The sequence below is a fragment of the Megalobrama amblycephala genome, linkage group LG19, assembly GCF_018812025.1.
Source record: "Megalobrama amblycephala isolate DHTTF-2021 linkage group LG19, ASM1881202v1, whole genome shotgun sequence".
NCBI classification, from domain to species: Eukaryota; Metazoa; Chordata; class Actinopteri; order Cypriniformes; family Xenocyprididae; genus Megalobrama; species Megalobrama amblycephala.
In genome coordinates this window covers 38,734-52,783 of record NC_063062.1, presented here as the reverse complement: position 1 = coordinate 52,783, position 14,050 = coordinate 38,734, and the positions used below count along the sequence as shown (strand labels likewise).

The following is a 14,050-nucleotide window of genomic DNA, read 5'->3' as shown; positions in this document are numbered from 1 at the left end:
ATCATCTTAATTTGTATGTGCGTTACCAATATTTTAAAATAATAGTATCAGAATTGCAGCACTTTTATCGGAATACAATAAACATTTAGAGACATTTAACGTTACAATACAGACTTTAAAATCTGTCGATAAACTGTAGCAGATACTTTGCTCCCCCCCTCCCCCCCCCCCTCTCTCTCTCTCTCTCTCTCTCTCTCTCTCTCAGCAGGTGGCGCGCAGCGCGCACTAGTTCCATTTCTCTCCACGGACTCTGAGCGCTTCATGTCTTCACGGATGTCTGTGTGACGGACAAACTTTTACAGGACTGGAAACAACGTATTTGAACACAATTGACAGTGATTAATGATGGAGATTATTGCTAATGAGGGACGCGTGAGCTGCTGGATTATTGAGCGCGCTGGATTACGCGCGTCAGGACGCGTCATACATCAACACTTTCACCATTAGAACAGCTGGAGCTCAACGGGTACCTCACTATTACTGTACTTTTACAACACTGTCATGCAGCAACAGAATATCAGGTCATTGTACTGTGCTAACAAGGGGAGTTAATAGGCGTTTTAGTGTTCCTCATAATAATATATTAATGTTTCATGTGATATTTTCATGTTACTTCAGAAATTATTAACACACCATTGAAGCATTTCCACAAGAGGTTTTTTTTTGTTGTTTGATGTTACTAACTAACAGCCTTCATATAAAATATATAACTAACTAATTTAATATCTCACTACTGTAATATCACACAAACCTTCATTTATGTCTTATTATTCACTCCTGCACGACATTCTCTCATGCACTTGAATGCAGCAGCTGCAGTGTTGCTGTCACTGACACACTGAACAGGTCCGGCGCTCAGAGGTCAGCAGGTCGGGTCACAGGTTAACTGAGGACTAAAAAGAGTACAACATGAGTTTGAACTTGAGTGACATCTGACGACATGCACAGGTGTGTGTGTGTGTATGTGTGTGTGTACAGGTGCAGCAGTCAGTCTTCAGCATGAGAGCAGCTCTGAACATCAGGTGAGGAACATGACAGATCTGACCAGCTGTTTGAGTGGGACTTAAAGCATTTGCATTGTGTATATGTTTTCATAGTATTTCAGTACATATATACACTACCATTCAAAAGTTTGGAAACATTACTATTTTTAATGTTTTTGAGTCTCTTATGCTCATCAAGCCTGCATTTATTTGATCAAAAATACAGAAAAAAAACAGTAATATTGTGAAATATTATTACAATTTAAAATAATAGTTTTCTATTTTAATATACTTTAAAATATATTTTTTTTCTGTAATGCAAAGCTGAATTTTCAGCATCATTACTCCAGTCTTTAGTGTCACATGATCCTTCCTTAACATTAAAAATAGTAACTTTTGAATGGTAGTGTATGCACACACACTGTCAGCATTAGCATGACTCTTGTAATCTTGTGTTTGTAGTGTCGCTGTGATCCTGTGGCCGATCTTCATGTGTCATCATCAAACACACAAGAGGAAGGTATTTATTTTTGTCTTAATGACTATTTAACTGTTTTTGCCCTTATAATACAAACAATGCAGGTCATTGCAGTGAGTCAGTCTCCATCTCGCAGGAAAACTAGACATCAAGACACCATGATTCTGTCCCTAATATTTTGCATTGTTTTGGTTTACAGTATGAATATTCCACATAATTCTCAAAAGTGTCACCTCATGGATTTCTGTAGAGAAGAATGAAGCATTTGCACAGTGTCATCATATGAGAGTGATCACATGTGCTGACCTCTCGCTGACCCTGAGAATGACCGATGGTTTCAGGGTCACGCCCTCTGCCCTCTGATTGGCTGTCAGCTGTTGATTGACATCCTGCTGTTTCTGTTCACTGGTTTCTTAGCTGTCATTATCAAACTGCATCTCATTTCTGTTCCTGTTTATTTCCTCTTTATGTGCCTGATGCGTCGTCACACACGCTCAGATCCGGTCTGATCCACAGCAGACTGGTTCTGATGTAGCGGTGTCTAGCTTGTGGAGCTCCTGGGGTTCATGGGGCGAGTGTTCACGATCCTGCGGTAGAGGTGTTCAGGAACGGATCAGAGTCTGTCTGCCGCTCTACAGCCTTCAGTCTCCGGTCAATCCCGGCGGACACATGGACTCAAAGCCGTCAACACAAGGCCAGCAGAGACGGCTGAGTGTCAGCAGACATGGATGGAGGTTTGACGTCATTATTTAGTTCACCTCTTTAGCATCAGCTGAACACCTTCAGAATAAAATATTTAATAGTCCCCCTGATATTTTAAGTTAACGTTTGGGAAATTACATTTGGGAAACCAATTCTTTCTCTATGTATTTTCTGTCTGTTGAAGAAAAGCAAACAGTAGCCGCGTCAGTCCAGGGACGTACGGATACGGCAGGATTTCATACGTAACACCTCTACAGAAAGATTCCAGCCGAACATCCCAGAACAAACAGAGACGATCGGCATCAAACTTCCCACACCAGAGTTACAGGACGCATGGTAGAAACGGCCATCAAAACAGTCGCTATCACACAACGGCAGTGCAGGTCAGACCGTACAGCCCACTGCCGAACACCTCCTGCCCCGGAGCGCCAAACCAGCACAAGATCTGCAACACTATGGTAACATCTGCAGAGAAACTGTGTTTTTACACAACATTTAACCCTGGTTAACATCGTCATTAACCCCAGGAAAAGGGCTCTTTTAACTTTGAGGGTGTGTTCACACTTGGCAAGTTTGGTATGATTAAAATGAACTCAGTTCGACTGAAATATGAATGCAGCATGGACCAAAGACATCTAAACGAACCTTAAAGGGTTCTGTCAGGCGCTTCATATGTAGAACCTTAAAGGGTTCGTCAGGCTCTTCATATATAGAACCTTAAAGGGTTCTGTCAAGCGCTTCATATGTAGAACCTTAAAGGGTTCGTCGGGCGCTTCATATGTAGAACCTTAAAGGGTTTGTCGGGCGCTTCATATGTAGAACCTTAAAGGGTTCGTCAGACGCTTCATATATAGAACCTTAAAGGGTTCTGTCAAGCGCTTCATATGTAGATCCTTAAAGGGTTCCGTCAGACGCTTCATGTGTAGAACCTTAAAGGGTTCTGTCAAGCGCTTCATATGTAGGTCCTTAAAGGGTTCGTCAGACGCTTCATATGTAGAACCTTAAAGTTTCCCTCAGACGCTTCATGTGTAGAACCTTAAAGGGTTCGTCGGGCGCTTCATATGTAGATCCTTAAAGGGTTCCGTCAGACGCTTCATATATAGAACCTTAAAGGGTTTGTCGGGCGCTTCATATGTAGAACCTTAAAGGGTTCGTCAGACGCTTCATATATAGAACCTTAAAGGGTTCTGTCAAGCGCTTCATATGTAGATCCTTAAAGGGTTCCGTCAGACGCTTCATGTGTAGAACCTTAAAGGGTTCTGTCAAGCGCTTCATATGTAGATCCTTAAAGGGTTCCGTCAGACGCTTCATGTGTAGAACCTTAAAGGGTTCTGTCAAGCGCTTCATATGTAGATCCTTAAAGGGTTCGTCAGGCTCTTCATATGTAGAACCTTAAAGGGTTCGTCAGGCGCTTCATGTATAGAACCTTAAATAGTTCGTCGGGCGCTTCATATGTAGATCCTTAAAGGGTTTGTCGGGCGCTTCATATGTAGAACCTTAAAGGGTTCGTCAGACGCTTCATATATAGAACCTTAAAAGGTTTTGTCAGACGCTTCATGTGTAGAACCTTAAAGGGTTTTTTGGGTGCTTCATATGTAGAACCTTAAAGGGGTCCATCAGACGCTTCATGTGTAGAACCTTAAAGGGTTCGTCAGGTGCTTCATATGTAGAACCTTAAAGGGTTCCGTCAGACGCTTCATGTGTAGAACCTTAAAGGGTTCTGTCAGACGCTTCATGTGTAGAACCTTAAAGGGTTCCGTCAGACGCTTCATATGTAGAACCTTAAAGGGTTCCGTCAGGCGCTTCATATGTAGAACCTTAAAGGGTTCTGTCAGACGCTTCATGTGTAGAACCTTAAAGGGTTCCGTCAGACGCTTCATGTGTAGAACCTTAAAGGGTTCCGTCAGGCGCATCATGTGTAGAACCTTAAAGGGTTCCGTCAGACGCTTCATGTGTAGAACCTTAAAGGGTTCTGTCAGACGCTTCATGTGTAGAACCTTAAAGGGTTCCGTCAGGCGCTTCATATGTAGAACCTTAAAGGGGTCCGTCAGACGCTTCATGTGTAGAACCTTAAAGGGTTTGTTGGGCGCTTCATATGTAGAACCTTAAAGGGTTTGTCGGGCGCTTCATATGTAGAACCTTAAAGGGTTCTGTCAGACGCTTCATGTGTAGAACCTTAAAGGGTTCCGTCAGGCGCTTCATATGTAGAACCTTAAAGGGTTCCGTCAGGCGCATCATGTGTAGAACCTTAAAGGGTTCCGTCAGACGCTTCATGTGTAGAACCTTAAAGGGTTCTGTCAGACGCTTCATGTGTAGAACCTTAAAGGGTTCCGTCAGGCGCTTCATATGTAGAACCTTAAAGGGGTCCGTCAGACGCTTCATGTGTAGAACCTTAAAGGGTTTGTCGGGCGCTTCATATGTAGAACCTTAAAGGGTTTGTCGGGCGCTTCATATGTAGAACCTTAAAGGGTTCCGTCAGACGCTTCATATGTAGAACCTTAAAGGGGTCCGTCAGACGCTTCATGTGTAGAACCTTAAAGGGGTCCGTCAGACGCTTCATATGTAGAACCTTAAAGGGTTCTGTCAAGCGCTTCATATGTAGAACCTTAAAGGGTTCGTCGGGCGCTTCATATGTAGAACCTTAAAGGGTTTGTCGGGCGCTTCATATGTAGAACCTTAAAGGGTTCTGTCAGACGCTTCATATGTAGAACCTTAAAGGGTTCCGTCAGGCGCTTCATATGTAGAACCTTAAAGGGTTCGTCAGGCGCTTCATATGTAGAACCTTAAAGGGTTCCGTCAGACGCTTCATATGTAGAACCTTAAAGGGTTCCGTCAGGCGCTTCATATGTAGAACCTTAAAGGGGTCCGTCAGACGCTTCATGTGTAGAACCTTAAAGGGTTTATTGGGCGCTTCATATGTAGAACCTTAAAGGGTTTGTCGGGCGCTTCATATGTAGAACCTTAAAGGGTTCGTCAGGCTCTTCATATGTAGAACCTTAAAGGGTTCGTCAGGCGCTTCATATGTAGAACCTTAAAGGGTTCTGTCAAGCGCTTCATATGTAGAACCTTAAAGGGTTCGTCGGGCGCTTCATATGTAGAACCTTAAAGGGTTTGTCGGGCGCTTCATATGTAGAACCTTAAAGGGTTCGTCAGACGCTTCATATATAGAACCTTAAAGGGTTCTGTCAGGCGCTTCATATGTAGAACCTTAAAGGGTTCGTCAGGCGCTTCATATGTAGAACCTTAAAGGGTTCCGTCAGACGCTTCATATGTAGAACCTTAAAGGGTTCCGTCAGGCGCTTCATATGTAGAACCTTAAAGGGGTCCGTCAGACGCTTCATGTGTAGAACCTTAAAGGGTTTATTGGGCGCTTCATATGTAGAACCTTAAAGGGTTTGTCGGGCGCTTCATATGTAGAACCTTAAAGGGTTCCGTCAGGCGCTTCATATGTAGAACCTTAAAGGGTTCCGTCAGGCGCTTCATATGTAGAACCTTAAAGGGTTCCGTCAGGCGCTTCATATGTAGAACCTTAAAGGGTTCGTCAGGCGCTTCATATGTAGAACCTTAAAGGGTTCCGTCAGACGCTTCATATGTAGAACCTTAAAGGGTTCCGTCAGGCGCTTCATATGTAGAACCTTAAAGGGTTCCGTCAGACGCTTCATATGTAGAACCTTAAAGGGTTCCGTCAGACGCTTCATGTGTAGAACCTTAAAGGGTTTGTCGGGCGCTTCATATGTAGAACCTTAAAGGGTTCGTCAGGCGCTTCATATGTAGAACCTTAAAGGGTTTATTGGGCGCTTCATATGTAGAACCTTAAAGGGTTTGTCGGGCGCTTCATATGTAGAATCTTAAAGGGTTCCGTCAGACGCTTCATGTGTAGAACCTTAAAGGGTTCTGTCAGACGCTTCATGTGTAGAACCTTAAAGGGTTCGTCAGGCGCTTCATATGTAGAACCTTAAAGGGTTCCGTCAGACGCTTCATGTGTAGAACCTTAAAGGGTTCCGTCAGACGCTTCATATGTAGAACCTTAAAGGGTTCCGTCAGGCGCTTCATATGTAGAACCTTAAAGGGGTCCGTCAGACGCTTCATGTGTAGAACCTTAAAGGGTTCTGTCAGACGCTTCATGTGTAGAACCTTAAAGGGTTTGTTGGGCGCTTCATATGTAGAACCTTAAAGGGTTTGTCGGGCGCTTCATATGTAGAACCTTAAAGGGTTCCGTCAGGCGCTTCATATGTAGAACCTTAAAGGGTTCGTCAGGCGCTTCATATGTAGAACCTTAAAGAGTTCCGTCAGACGCTTCATATGTAGACCCTTAAAGGGTTCCGTCAGGCGCTTCATATGTAGAACCTTAAAGGGTTCGTCAGGCGCTTCATATGTAGAACCTTAAAGGGTTCCGTCAGACGCTTCATATGTAGAACCTTAAAGGGTTCCGTCAGGCGCTTCATATGTAGAACCTTAAAGGGTTCCGTCAGACGCTTCATATGTAGAACCTTAAAGGGTTCCGTCAGACGCTTCATGTGTAGAACCTTAAAGGGTTTGTCGGGCGCTTCATATGTAGAACCTTAAAGGGTTCCGTCAGACGCTTCATATGTAGAACCTTAAAGGGTTCCGTCAGGCGCTTCATATGTAGAACCTTAAAGGGTTCGTCAGGCGCTTCATATGTAGAACCTTAAAGGGTTCCGTCAGACGCTTCATATGTAGAACCTTAAAGGGTTCCGTCAGGCGCTTCATATGTAGAACCTTAAAGGGTTCCGTCAGACGCTTCATATGTAGAACCTTAAAGGGTTCCGTCAGACGCTTCATGTGTAGAACCTTAAAGGGTTTGTCGGGCGCTTCATATGTAGAACCTTAAAGGGTTCGTCAGGCGCTTCATATGTAGAACCTTAAAGGGTTCCGTCAGACGCTTCATATGTAGAACCTTAAAGGGTTCCGTCAGGCGCTTCATATGTAGAACCTTAAAGGGTTCCGTCAGACGCTTCATATGTAGAACCTTAAAGGGTTCCGTCAGACGCTTCATGTGTAGAACCTTAAAGGGTTTGTCGGGCGCTTCATATGTAGAACCTTAAAGGGTTCGTCAGGCGCTTCATATGTAGAACCTTAAAGGGTTCCGTCAGACGCTTCATATGTAGAACCTTAAAGGGTTCCGTCAGGCGCTTCATATGTAGAACCTTAAAGGGTTCGTCAGGCGCTTCATATGTAGAACCTTAAAGGGTTCCGTCAGACGCTTCATATGTAGAACCTTAAAGGGTTCCGTCAGGCGCTTCATATGTAGAACCTTAAAGGGTTCCGTCAGACGCTTCATATGTAGATCCTTAAAGGGTTCCGTCAGACGCTTCATGTGTAGAACCTTAAAGGGTTTGTCGGGCGCTTCATATGTAGAACCTTAAAGGGTTCCGTCAGACGCTTCATATGTAGAACCTTAAAGGGTTCCGTCAGGCGCTTCATATGTAGAACCTTAAAGGGTTCCGTCAGACGCTTCATATGTAGAACCTTAAAGGGTTCCGTCAGGCGCTTCATATGTAGAACCTTAAAGGGTTCGTCAGGCGCTTCATATGTAGAACCTTAAAGGGTTCCGTCAGACGCTTCATTTACAAGTTGTAATTACGAGGTCTTGAACACTTTTTACAAGTTGTAATTACAGTAATGATGTCATGGCGTGAATGCACCTTTATATGGCATGGCTGTGAAATCCCCTTTTTGGAACCTTTATTTTTAAGAGTGGCAGAAACTGGTACAGCGTTTAATTTCACATCTGAGTACAAACAGATGCTTTATAAAAACACTGAAGAGATGCAAGATTTATTCACAACACTTTAGACTTTAGTGTGGCGGACAAGATCTGGAAAAGAATATGTGGGTGTGTTTATGAATTCACAGGCCTGTCCATCATCCAGCAGACCAATCAGAGAAGTGCAGTGCTCCTCGTTCAACACACAGCCCTTCATGGGGAGATTTTACCAATGGGAACCTTTTAATGATGGTGAGCAGATTCTCTCAGTTCATGGCATGATTGAATGATGGAATGATTTTACATTTTTTTTTATTATATTGTTTCATCATTTGATAGAATTCATATGCTTTGATTTTACACTACCGATCAAATCTCTTGCAGTTTTTCTGTTTTTGGCAGAAGCATTTTTAATGTTACCCGAAGGAAAATCATCCTGAATGACACATATATTGTGTTATTAATTAGCTCTAATGATCATGTTGCAATTAAAGTTACAGTCACATTTCAGTGAGTTAATAATTTGCACTGCGGTGGATTTTCCCGGCATGTCGGATCTTGTGGAAGAGTGAATCTTCTCTGATTTATGAACTTTGACACTGCGGCAGTATTTGATTCATGTTCATGTACGTTTATCGTTTGTGTGGAATATTCTTATATCCCACAGGAGTTCATGCCAAAGTTTAGTGTTGATGTCTTGATGACACAAGCTAGTTAATTATTCACCAAATCTAACAGGGAATGTTCTGGCAAGGTTCTCTCAAAGTTATGAACAAACGTTCCTCCAGTAACGTTAATAGAACGTTCATTCAAAGTTATCTGATCTTTAATAATGTTCTCAAAATGTTACCACAAAAACATTATTCATGCAATGTCTTTTTCTGAAACTTTTTAGTTGGATGTTCATCTAACATTTTTTAAATGTTAGTACTTGTTTCAAATGTAGCGTTCCAGTAATGTTTGCAAATGGAATGTTGCTTAACTTTCACAAAAAAAGTTAAGGAAATTTTTTTTTTTTAAGTTTTTTTTTACAAATTGAACATTCAGATATAAAGTTTTCATATCTTAATGGGAATGTTTAGGTCATACTTTTCTTAGCTGAGGCCACAGAGAATCACATGACCTGTAGGTGTTTTATCATGTGTCTTTGCTGTCCTCTTGTGGCTGCTGTGAATCATTACATGTTCTCATTTGTACATCATAGTGATTTGAACAAATGATGAAATTTTGTGTTTGGTCAGTTTCCAGTGAGCAGCGCTGTGAGCTCAACTGCCGTGCCATCGGCTTCAGATTCTACGTCCGTCAGGCGGACCGAGTCATCGATGGAACTCCGTGTGGACAGAACCAGACGTCCGTGTGTGTGGCGGGAAAGTGTCAGGTAGGTATCAGGTATTTACTGCAATATTTTGCTTCCAGAAGTGATATTGCATTTTTTTAATGAGTAGCATACTTGCTGCACACTGCTTCATATAAAGCACACTAGTAGCTGCAGTGCTGCAGTTGTGCAGTGGAGGGCAGTAGAGCTCATGTTTTGCTCATGTTGTTTGTCATTTAGCAGAAAGTTTCATGTGTGCAAGTATGATTTGGGTCTCTACACACTCTAGACTTCTAATGGAGTCTAACGGCATGCTAAAGGTGTTCGATCATCTGGACATCAGCCTTTCAGACGCTCTTCTCTTCCAGATATATAATATTCTGTCTGATCTCTGTTGTTCAGGCAAGCTTTAATTACCCAGAGTTCAGAGCCACATCCTGCATGTAAAGACTGTCAGACGCGCAACAGTTGCCGGCCGTCTGAGCCGGAGGATCTTTTGTGTTTGTGAGTGAATTAGCCACGCTCTCAGTGCGTCCAGAATCTGCTTGTTGTCCAGCTGTGCTTTTTTCAGACATGTCACTTCAACAAACCCTGCAGAAACAAGATGTAACACAGACGCCGGAATAACAAGCTGCACATGCCAACATGTGGCCGTGTTCACAAACACCACTGTCTGTAAAGGTTAGATGAGGCGGCGGAGGTTTGGTTCCGTCCCTGTAGGTTGTGTTGTGGATGGTTTGAATTCTTCTGAAAGCTCACAGAGATCAGTCAGACAAATCCACAGCTTTAAGATCTCTTGCTCGGGTATTGAGGAGGATCTGTGACGGGATGCAACAAATCCAACCGCATTAGCTATGACATTTAGAGATGTTGGCAGGAAAGGCCGTTAGGAATCGGTCGGATTCAGAGAGACTTTTCCAAATTGTTCCGGAATCCAAAACATCTGAAACTCAGCAAATAATGATCATCAGTTTATGCCAGAATAAATGTGTTTGTACTTTTAATGAGTTTGCACATTTTTCAGATGCTAAAACTTAATTTGAGAGACACAATGAGACAAATAAACGTTTCTTTAGGATGCATTTCCTGTCCTGAAACGGTTTGTGTTGGTAAATGCTGAAGCAGTGTAACTCCAGCTGTAGAATTTCACCGTTTCACACACTGAAGGAAAGAAAGAGCCTTTATGAAGGGAATCCCACTGAGTAACTGAGCTGCGGCCCAACGCCAGAGGAGTGTGTGAGTGAGTGTGAGAGAGAGAGAGCATGTGTATGAGTGTAAGTTTGTGTGTGTGTGTGTGTGTGTGTGTCTCACTGGAACCCCAGTGAAAAACCCCCTGATATTTAAAGGAATGTTTGTTTTTCTAAATAATATTTCTGCCAATTAAAACATTTTTTTTAATTTTTATTTTAAGCATTTAAGAATGTAGTAATTGCATAGCGTTCAGTGTGTATTTTTTACTAGTTTGTGCATTCCTGACTGTGGTGTTTTAATGCTGTAATTCACTGTTAAACTATATGGTTGCTATGAGGTTGCCAGGGTGTTCTGGGTGGTTGCCAGGCTGTTTTTAGAGTGTTGCATGTTCTGGATGGTTGCCAGGGTGTTGCTTGGCTTGGGTGTTCTGGATGGTTGCCATGGTGTTGCTAGGCTAGGGTGTTCTGGATGATTGCCAGGGCGCTTCTAGGGTGTTATGGGTGGTTGCCATGGTGTTGCCAAGATGTTCTGGATGGTTCCCAGACTGTTTCTAGAGTGTTGTATGTTCTGGATGGTTGCCATGGTGTTGCTAGGGTAGGGTGTTCTGGATTATTGCCAGGGTGCTTCTATGGTGTTCTGGGTGGTTGCCATGGTGTTGCCAAGATGTTCTGGGTGGTTGCCAGGCTGTTTCTAGGATTCTGTATGTTCTGGATGGTTGCCAGGGTAGGGTGTTGTGGGTGGTTGCCATGGTGTTTCTATGTGGTTGTTAGGGTGTTTTGGGTGGTTGCCATGGTGTTGCCATCTGCTCATCCATGGTGTTGCCAAAATGTTCTGGGTGGTTGCCAGGCTGTTTCTATGGTATTATATGTTCTGGATGGTTGCCAGTGTGTTGCTAGGATGTTCTGAGTGGTTTCCATGGTGTTGCTATGTGGTTGCTAGGGTATTGTGGGTGGTTTCCAGGGTATTGCTAGGGTGTTCTGGGTGGTTGCAACGGTGTTGATATGTGGTTCCTAGGGTATTGTGGGTGGTTGCCAAGGTGTTGCTTGCCTATGGTTTTCTAGATGGTTGCCAGGGTACATCTAGGGTGTCTGGGTGGTTTCCATGGTGTTGCTATGTGGTTGCTAGTGGGTTGTGGGTGATTGCTAGGGTGTTGTGGGTGGTTGGCAGGATGCTGCCAGAATATTCTGGATGGTTGCCAGGCTGTTTCTAGGGTGTTGTATGTTCTGGATGGTTGCCAGGGTGTTGCTTAGCTAGGGTGTTGTGGGTGGTTGCCAGGGTGTTGCTTGGCTAGTGTTTTCTGGATGGTTGCGAGGGTGCTGTAAATGAGGACCTTTTAGAATTTAAGACAATACTGCAATATTATTTTTCTGTAAAGCTGCATTGAAGCAATGTGCATAGTGAAAAGTGCTGTATCAATATTATTGACTTGATTGTTTAGTGGTCAGTGCTTCTGCAGATCATGGCAACAGCAGTAGGTTTGATTCCCAGGAAATGCATGAACTGATATAATACATACCTTTAATACAATGTAAGACTCTTTGGATAAAAGCATCTGCCAAATGCATTAACGTGAATATGGTGAATTATGGATCTGTGAGGGTCTGTGTGCGACAGCATCGGTGAATGAGATGGAGCACTGCAGGGAATCCCACCGGAAAAAACCCGGCATGAGCAGAGAGAGCAGAGAACCAGCAGCTCAAACTGGGTCCTGCTAATGTATTTCTAAAAGCAATAAAAGTATAAATCTGTGAAAGCTTGTTTCCGCTACAAAATAAAAAAGGTAATTGTTACTTTTTATCTCACAATTTTGACTTTTTTTCTAAAAGTCTAAACATGGTCAGAATTGTGAGAAAAGTTGCATTCACCTTTTTTATTCTTTTATTCTGTGGTGGAAATGAGCTTCTGTATAAATCTCATGTGCTTTCAGACAGACATGAGAAGTAGCTTGTTGGAAACATCACTTAAAATATACAGAAGCTGCAGCATTTGGTTTAATTTGAAGTGAACACATTTTCAGCAGCTTATGCTCCTCCTTTTACTAATGTTTTGTTAAAAATTGTCTTCACCTTTTTCTAGCCCTGATTTGCAGTGTGTTTGTGGATGGTGGTGTTAGTGTTTCTGTGGAGTGTGGAGCTCCTGGTGATGAAGTGTGTGAGATATCAGGGGTCTGAAAGCGCATCTCCAAGGGCCGATGTGAACCCGGAGTCTGTCTGCGGCGGGAAAACATAATGTGATTTCAACACGCTGTTAGTTCCGCCCGTCAACGCCTGCTTCTCACATTCAGCTGTATTTATCACTGTGCTGCTCGCTGTAGGTTTACACAGTATAATGATGGGAATCTAGTTTCACGCATTTGAAATTAAAATGATGCCGCAAGCATTTCCTCTTGAACTGTGACAGTTTCAGAAGAGAGCGTGGTGTTTTTCTGCTCTGTGCTTCTGAGGTTTTCTGAGTGGATTTTAATTGCATTGTTGTATAGCTGCTAGAGTGTTTCCAGGTCGATGCTATATGGTTACTAGGATGTTGCTCTGTGGTTTTAAGGGTGTTCTGAGTGGTTGTCAGGGTGCAGCTAGGGTGTTCTGGGTGGTTGCCATTGTGTTTCTATGGGTTTGCTAGGGTGTTGTGGATGGTTGCCAGGGTGTTGCTTTGCAGTTAGGGTGTACTGAGTGGCTGCCAGGGTGTTGCTAGGGTGTTCTGGGTGATTGTCAGGCAGGCTATTGCAATGAGACTAGGATTTCTGAGTCAGGTGTTCTGGGGGTTGCCAGGGTGCTTCTGTGGGGTTTCTAGGGTGTTGTGGATGGTTGCCAGGGTGTTGCTATGAGATTTCTATGAGATGTCCTGAGTGGTTGCCAGGGTGTTGTTAGGGTGTTCTGGGTGGTTGCCAGGATGTTGTTATGGGGTTGCTAGGGTGTTGTGGATGATTGCCTGGGTGTTGCTATGCCATTTCTAGGGTGTTCTGGTTGGGTTAAAGGGTGTTGCTATGTGGTTGATAAGGTGTTATGAGTGGTTGCTGACTTTCTAGTGTGTACTGGTTGATTGCCATGGTGTTGCCTTGGGTGTTCTGGGTGGTTGCCATAGTGTTGTTATGAGTTTGCCAGGGTGTTGCTTTGTGGTTAGGGTGTACTAAGTGCTTGTCAGGGTTTTGCTAAGATGTTCTGGGTGGTTGTCACGGTGTTGCTGTTTGGTTGTTAGGATGTTCTGAGTGGTTGCCAGAGTTTTGCTAGGGTGTTGTGGATGGTTGCCAGGGTGTTGCTATGCGGTTAGAGTGTTTTGAGTGGTTGCCAGGGTTGTTGCTAGGGTGTTCTGGGTGGTTGGAATAGTTTTGCTGTAGGTTTACTTGGGTGTTGTGGATGGGTGTTGCTATGCGGTTAGGATGTTCTGAGTGGTTGCCAGGGTGTTGCTAGGGTGTTCTGGGTGGTTATCATGATGTTGCTGCGTGGTTGTTAGGGTTTTCTGAGTGGTTGTCAGGGTGTTGCTATGGTGTTCTGGGTGGTTGTCACGGTGTTCTGAGTGATTGTCTGGGTGTCGCTGTGAGTTTTTAGGGTGTTCTGAGTGGTTGCCAGGGTGTTGCTAGGGTGTTCTGGGTTGTTGTCATGGTGTTGCTGTGTGGTTGTTAAGGTGTTCTGAGTGGTTGTCTGGGTGTCGCTGTGAGT

General features: G+C 43.5%; 1 protein-coding gene across 2 annotated transcripts in view; it reads left to right on the top strand.

Annotated features, from left to right (window-relative positions):
• The first annotated feature begins 230 nt into the window (after window positions 1–230).
• LOC125254480 (thrombospondin type-1 domain-containing protein 4-like) overlaps window positions 231–14,050 on the top strand; it is a 40,444-nt gene continuing 26,624 nt past the window's right edge. The window contains exons 1-7 of one of the 2 annotated variants that reach the window (XM_048169104.1): window positions 231–466; window positions 979–1,022; window positions 1,446–1,503; window positions 1,960–2,195; window positions 2,348–2,621; window positions 8,041–8,143; window positions 9,133–9,269. In XM_048169104.1, the coding sequence (XP_048025061.1) occupies window positions 1,000–1,022; window positions 1,446–1,503; window positions 1,960–2,195; window positions 2,348–2,621; window positions 8,041–8,143; window positions 9,133–9,269 (831 nt within the window). In that variant the 5' untranslated portion in view covers window positions 231–466; window positions 979–999. Of the gene's footprint in view, window positions 467–978; window positions 1,023–1,445; window positions 1,504–1,660; window positions 2,196–2,347; window positions 2,622–8,040; window positions 8,144–9,132; window positions 9,270–14,050 lie in introns of those variants that run through there. The other variant, XM_048169105.1, reaches the window with a different exon arrangement.